The sequence below is a fragment of the Anoplopoma fimbria genome, chromosome 8 (genome assembly GCF_027596085.1).
Source record: "Anoplopoma fimbria isolate UVic2021 breed Golden Eagle Sablefish chromosome 8, Afim_UVic_2022, whole genome shotgun sequence".
NCBI lineage: Eukaryota > Metazoa > Chordata > Actinopteri > Perciformes > Anoplopomatidae > Anoplopoma > Anoplopoma fimbria.
Window position 1 is genome coordinate 22,286,470 of NC_072456.1, and position 7,555 is coordinate 22,294,024.

The 7,555-nt window shown below is 40.4% G+C and overlaps 1 protein-coding gene across 1 annotated transcript; it reads right to left on the bottom strand.

The window, feature by feature from the left end:
- Window positions 1-808: 808 nt before the first annotated feature.
- On the bottom strand, window positions 809-6,548 carry LOC129095115 (uncharacterized). The gene is made up of 2 exons (XM_054603493.1): window positions 6,467-6,548; window positions 809-1,790 (listed from the first exon to the last, which is right to left on the bottom strand). The coding sequence occupies exon 2, from the start codon at window positions 1,758-1,760 to the stop codon at window positions 981-983; it is 780 nt and encodes a 259-aa protein (XP_054459468.1). The 5' UTR covers window positions 1,761-1,790; window positions 6,467-6,548; the 3' UTR covers window positions 809-980.
- Window positions 6,549-7,555: the final 1,007 nt, after the last annotated feature.

Below are 7,555 nucleotides of genomic sequence, written 5' to 3' on the forward strand. Positions count from 1 at the left end.
TTTAAATATCAGTTTCTGGGATATGGATATACTTTTTTTGACTTGCCTTTTCAGGTATGTAAAAAATAAAAAAGAATAGTAAACTTAAAGATTTAATTGTTTTAATCTTTTTTAATGTGATATATGTGTTCTACACAATGTTGACCCCAAGCTTATTGGAACATTCAAACACACTGTGGCCACAGTATGGAGGAAGGTGACTACTTCTGCCTACACGGGAAAACCAAACAAATACATCATCACACTATTCTGTTTCCATTTGGAGGGACGCTTGTAGCCAGTCAGGGGTGAAACACTGTGTTGTCTTTTTTTATTGTCCACAGGTTTAGCTCTTTAGATTGAAAAAAAAAGATTTAATCTGGAGAAATACATATTTTCAACTGCATTTCAGGTATGAAAAAGGGAGGGTAATACGTGATTCTTTATTCATTTAGTCCAGACTGCAACTGATGTACATAAGCACCAAGTACTTTGACATAAAGGCACACACAGAGGAGAACTGAAGTAGCTTCAGAGCTCTATTTTTGTGACGCACACAGCAGAAGGTGCCATTAACTTGCACATTAATAGAATGTGCATTTTCATCCTTAGCGTCTGCAAAAATATACTATTCTTCTATTCTGGACTGCAGCACTAACATTCAGAAAAGTGGTTGACAGGTTTGCCGCTGTAGGTCGAGCGCACAGCAACATGGTAGCACCCCAAAACAGAACGCCCCTCTGGTGGCTGGCTGTTTGTTTAGGAAGCGCTTGATTTGCGGCATTTTAAGCAGTCGATCATGTTCTTTTAATAATGCGAAGCCCCTCGTCAATATGTGTTGTGACACAAAGATGTGAAGTGTGTACACTTTGAAATACTGCTTCTTTGAATGCAACATGCAAGCATTATTAATTCACAAATATAGAGCTCTTAAAGTAACAGTTTCAGCAGGGATATTTGACAGTACGTGAAGAGAAATTAAGAATTTGTTCCTAAGTCAATCAGTCTGTACAGTAGATACACCCTTCAGTCAGTCGGACATGTATTGTCTCGGTGGAGAGTAATTTCTGTGCTCTCTTGAGGCGATTTTGCGAGGTGGAGCAGGGACAGGGCCGGGACAACAGGCCCGGGACCTGCTGCTCCCCCTCCTCATCCGAGGCAGCTCTGGTAGGAATGGGCTTCAGTAGGGGAGCTCCAGGATGCGATGAGTAGGTGGGCAGATTTCCAGGGAGGATAAGGGGAGCGAGGAGACCAGACCCGGCAGTACCGGACGTGTTCAAATATGAATAGCCTCTCATGGTGTGGAGGGCATATGCAGGGATGAAGACGGGGTGAGGAGGAGGGTGTCTTGGCATGAGGGCAGAGTCTCTGCCTCCCCAGTAGTAGTCCCTCTGCAGGGACTGGTGGTGTGCGGTAGTGATAGGCTGGGTGCTGCTGTGGACATGGTGCTGCAGCTGGCTACTCTGGTGAGCAGCGTAGGCCGCAGAGTGGACCAGGCCGAAGCGCAGCTTGATGGCCATTAATTCAGCACTGAGCCTGTTGTTTTCATCTTTCAGGGCCGTGAGATGAGATTCCAGAACGTAGTCGTTCATCCTCCTCTTCTCCCGGGACCGCTTGGCCGCCTCGTTGTTCTTGCGGCGTTTCTCCCAATAGAGGTCGTCCTTCTTCTCATCAGGTATGAACTCTCTTTTGCGACGGGATCCCTTACGCACCAGTTCCTCTTCCATTTCTAAAATGTGGCTGTCTTGGCTTCCATGGAAAGGTGACGACAAGGACTCCATGGTAGACGAATAATGACACCGAACTGAGACCTGAAATCAAAAGTCATAGAGGAGAGTTTTAGTCCTGTGTGGGAGGTTGAGTAATACAGGTACTTCATTATTGAATAACGGCTTATCTGATTTGAGTTTCACCACGTCTTATCTTGGTTGGTCTTCGGTTAAAGCACTGTAGTATTTCTGAAAGCAGTGACGGCTCGACTCTGTGAGACCGCTTACAATCATTTTACACCTGATATCCAACCTTGTCTGCTTTGGGTCACATTGAAGGTTATTCTGTATAACCGCAACCATACAAACACTGCAACTGAGTTGGTTTTGTTGTAAAATTGAGATGATGAATAGAGATCTATTTTAGGGGGTGTTTTTTTTACAATATGTATCACACAAAACCAGTATCGGGTATAAGGCTCTGTTGTTGTGACTTGTCTCTGAAAAGCTGTCTAGCACCTCCAGGGCTCCAAGCCCCGTTCTCCCCCCTGACCTCAGCTCACCTTCTACCTGTCTAGACCACATGAGAAAATGTGAACGGAAACTAGCAGACATAGAAGAATGTGTTTCATAATCTATACGCCGTTATATACAGTTGTTTAGTGAATGCATGCCGCAATAACCATTCCTATTTCGTCTATGTGTCAAAAGATAGCTACTGTACTGATCTGCACCACAGGGTGCTGGGAGCTCACTGTGGACGGGTTAGTCACATCAAAACTAAACCTAAACATAAACTTTCAATAACACAGAGGATTCTCTGTCCCTGTTTTTGCAAAGTATATCAAAAATGATTTGTGAAAATGAATACATTTCTTGATATTGCAGAATTTTTTGGCTTTTTTGGGTGGAAATAATCTACTGTAGCTATTCACCATCAAGCCCATTCTTCTTTGTCTTTGTGTTTCTCACTTTATCGCCCCCATATTCCTCTCTTATGATATTGTTCACCCAGTCACCACCTTCTTCATCTCTTTTATCTACCTGCATCACATAACTCTTCTACATTGCGGGGGGGAAAGTGGCAGTCAGTAAAGGTCTTGTCCATTTTGTTGCATGAGGCCGAAGGTAAAATCGAACAGGAAGATATTTTGAATAACCAGCCTGAGAGGAATGTTAGCAGCTTTCAATATATCTCTTTCAGTCACAAGTGTTTGTGGGTGGTTTTAATGGGAAGCTTTGCGAGAAAGATGTATGTTGAAACCACAACCACCCACCTGTGCGTGCCATTATACACACACACACACACACACACACACACACACACACACACACACACACACACACACACACACACACACACACACACACACACACAAACTGGCGCACACACATTGCGATGACACACACACGCCTTTTTATCTCATTGATGTTTCCCTCGAACCTTATTCTTGCAAACACTGTAGCAGACATGTCCATTTCTAATCGGACATCAAACACGCTTGAAGCTGCGTGCGACACCTCCATAAAAGTTGTATTTCACACAAGAGGAACCTAAACAGAAACTAACTTCACAGTTTATTACCTAAAAAATGATCATGCAGTGTCTTGTTTAGTGAGTAAGTTCTCATTTTTATTTCTGTCGATCACGCTATGAGCAACCTCTCAGCATATGCACTGACCTTATAGTCATATTTACTTGTGCCAGCATCAAAACAACAGTTTCAAAAAGGCCATAGCGCCATATGTGCGGTTGTGAGAGAGCGCACATCAGGTTAAAAATATTCATGCCTGTGCCCAGCAAGAATGTGTACACGAAGCCCCGGTGTGTTTGTTTGTTGTGTGAGAACATACACACCTGCATACTTGTGTGTGTGTGTGTGTGTGTGTGTGTGTGTGTGTGTGTGTGTGTGTGTGTGTGTGTGTGTGTGTGTGTGTGTGTGTGTGTGTGTGTGTGTGTGCGTGTGTGACACAAAGACTACTAAGCGTTGTATACTCTGTGCTAGCAAACCCCAAAAAAGCAACAGCAGGAAGAGAGAAAACAATAATCACACAGGGAACCAGAGAAAGAGAGAGAGAGAGAGCAAATAAAAAAAGGGTTCCTGAGTGAAATCTCTCTTGAGGCCGAGCCTGCTGTGCTCACTACTCTGCTGCACATTTGCACCTGTTTCTTATTGACTAATTATAGCCGGCCTGCTTTTTAGTAAGGAACTCTCGAACTTCTTCTTTTTTTGTGTGTCTATCCGTTTTCTCATACTCTACCATCTGCTGTTGTGTTGCTGTGCACCCTGGCAGCTATTGTTAAAATAACTATACTTTCTACACTATATAGAAGAAACTGGTCAGTCGGTATTTTGTGGCTTTCCTCCTCACATGTTTTCTTTGTAAACTGCCACTGTGGAAATTAAAGTGAATGAATGGTCTCTTGGGGGAATAAAATAATTTGCCACAGTTCTTGGCTTGAATCGTCCGTTAACGGATAAATTCCTTGATGGGCAGCGCTAATAACTCATAGCGCCGTCTTATATGTATGTTTTAAAATGGAAAGCCCCATAAAACCACAGCATTCCCTTCTTTAAAAACGGATTATTAAAGATGTAAATTAAACTGAGATCAAAGTATTTACGGCATCAAGAAAAGAGGAAACCAATATATTAAATGTTATACTTTCTATGGCGTCCTTGTCTATAATGCATTAGAAACATACTCATAAATAATGAAATATATCAGCTTAAAGTTCCAGAGCTCAACAATATTCATAAGGCATAATAACAATAATCATTATAATTCATTTTATCATGATTTTTAAGGTCAAGTATTAAAATAGTTCATACGTTCTGGTCACTCACTGATATTTATTTGTAAGTGTCATAGTGTATTATAATTCCCATAGGTATAATAATTATATATTTTTATTATACATTATAATAACTGTTATTATGTTACTATAAGTTGCTCTAAGTGGTAAAACACTTTTCTTTTATCTAGTATGGCTTCTCTCTTTAAGTCTGGTTTGTTGAATAATCGGCTAGTTTGGTCTGAGTCACATAAGATTACTTTAGTTGATGAGTCATTTTTGAGTCCTTCGTATGATGACTTATTTCCAAGAATCTTTGCTTATCAGCTCATCTTTGATAACCTTGACTTGACCAACTTCACAAGTCAATGAAATAAAAAAGATGCTCTATAATGTGTTAAGATTGTTGCTAGAAAGCATTATGAATATTTCTGAGTGCTTAAAAACGTTATTATACATTGCTATGATAATAATGTATTATAAGTGCGAGTACAGTGCAGGCATGGGTGCCATAGAACGTGTGACTGAAATGTTCTCACCGTCGATGTTATGAATTAACGGATGGATGGACAGTGTCTTTTATTTAAGTCTTCTAAAGACAATGTTTTACTGTCATAATAACAGCATGATGCTTATTGTGATATTACCCAATAACCTATATAGTTACATGTTCACTTTGTTTTTTGGAAACTCTGATGTATTGAAAGCTCTAGATATTAACTTTTCTGTCATACAGTGTGAGACGGGTTGTGGAATTTCTAGTAGGCCGAGCTTCTTGAAATCGTGAAATACCTTTTTTAAAGCTTTCATCGAGTTAAAAACGAGGAACTCTGTTTCTCTGTTTGAACACATTTGGCTGCTGCAGCCTATAAACAGAAAAACACAGTTTCTCATGAGGTGTTTGAGGCCCATCTCAATCTTCGTACACGTGTAACCAGGACGTTGTGCAACCAGGACCAAAAATATCACCAATAATATAAATAAAGTTTCTCTTTCATAATTCTTCATACTGAGGGACCAAAACAGCAGAAACACCCACCTACAATACAATAGCACGGCAATAAATACCAGCTCACTTTAAGGAATTCATTTTAAAAAAAGGCTTGTGTTTTGTTACGTTGGAGCTTGATATATTGTAAGGTGTTTTTAGATATTTCTTCTAACTCAAATATATAAACAACTATGTTGGGGTGTCTGACTACTGGAATCGTGACCTTGAGGGGCGTGACCTTGAGGGGCATGACCTTAAACTTGACTTGGACAATATTTGCAGGTTAAACTGCAGCTAAGAAGACCTTAGCTGAAGTTATGTTCCACTAGATAACAAATGCCCCCCCAAAATTAAATATGAATTTTACAGTTTGCATGACACAGACTTTGTGTTAGGAGCTTCTTCTGGTATCAAGTTATACAGGGATACAATCCAAAACAATCAATAATGACCATCAGAGTTACGCTGTTTTTAATTGGTTTCACAAGTTCAGTAACTTAATCGCAGCTTTTGACAATTTATAAAATCAGCGTGTAAGGACTTTTGCAATAGAAACTCACCATTTCCAAAACTGTCCTTCTAGATTATCTTGATATTTACGAGGTAGTAACACTTCCTCTTCCTCAAACGGTTCTTGACAGATAATATAGAGTGACACCTTTTTGGTAATTTATTCTGAATCGATTAAGTTGTATTGATTTCGTATATATAAAAAAGCATACTGAAAAGGCCGGTCGCTTAGTCGTGTATTTTGGAAACATGAAAAATGTTTCACAGTTGCAACAGTTTAGCGAGTTGACCACCGACTTCACAGCACACAACACTGAGCTGTTGGGCTGCAATCAGCTCAAGAGAGTAATAGTACATGTGTAAAAAAACGTCTACTCTTCGGTCACTAACGCCCAAACTATTTCCTCCCTTGAAACTATTCTCCATTAACCTACATGGTCCAAACTGCTTTAGATGTGCAAAGTAAACTGGAGGCCTTACCTTCAACTGCAGTCTGCAGAAAGTCCGACACCTAATTCAGCGTTATCTCGTTCTCACCCCCGCTGGCAACACACAGACTCAGAGCAGTGAACTGTCCTTTGAGACGGCGTCATGAGGTTGATGCACATACAAGCAGAGGGGGGCTCATCATATCTGGTTGCTCTCAGTCCTCTCTCTACTGTCTCTGTTGTCAAATGCAAAGTGTCTGACTGGTCCCCTTGATCTTGATAGAGTTGTGGTGTCAGTGGCTTGCCCACACAGGGGTCTCACTTGTTCAGTGCTGTTAGTTTCAAATAGATTGTTAGCGTATAGTATGCTTAAATTGCAGGGGGATGTGCATTTCACACCCCCGGAGTATAGTGCTACAACATTATTTAATGAAGTACATTCATGCTTTTGTTTTGACTCTGCAGTGTGTTGCTGTACTGTCGCTGCATTATGACGTCTTGTGTATTCAATTACATGTTTTAAAAACCTGACACAATTACATGTCAGGTGCTTCTCTCCAGAAACAACTTAAACGAAGCAGCAGCTGTCGAGACTCAGCCTCGACATCCGGGGAAAAGATATCGCCAGAGTTATGTGTCTTTCAGATGATTTACAGTAAAGCACACTGAGATGAGTAAAGTGAAGTGACAGCCATTTTTCACAGATAATTTGTTCTGTGTGTTAAATAAATCTTTGGCACCTCAGATTCACAGAAAAAAAGAGAGAAGTGTTTGTCACTTATCAGCGTAGATCTTCAACTTGCAACTACTTGTCTGCTTTTGATATTTTCTTACAGATCTGCTTTTTGCAACACATTTTGGAACCACTTGTTACATATTCTATGAATACATATTAACTTTGTTATTAGAATTATAGGATACTTTTACCTCAACCCCCATTCCTATGTTTAGAAATCGTCACATGTAGACCAGTAGGATGTTTGCTTCCTGTTGTGATGCACTTAAGCTGTTAATATTAGAAAAAATAGAGGTCCATGTGGACCTTTATTGTTGTCATATGGCAAAGAGGTTGCAGTTCAACCTGCACGTCTACAAAGTCATTTTCAAGCTCCGCATTTGAACCAGACATCTGTGTATTATT

Bases quoted from the DNA above. Each gene is read 5' to 3' on its own strand.
- LOC129095115 (XM_054603493.1), bottom strand. From the start codon at position 1,760: ATGGAGTCCTTGTCGTCACCTTTCCATGGAAGCCAAGACAGCCACATT.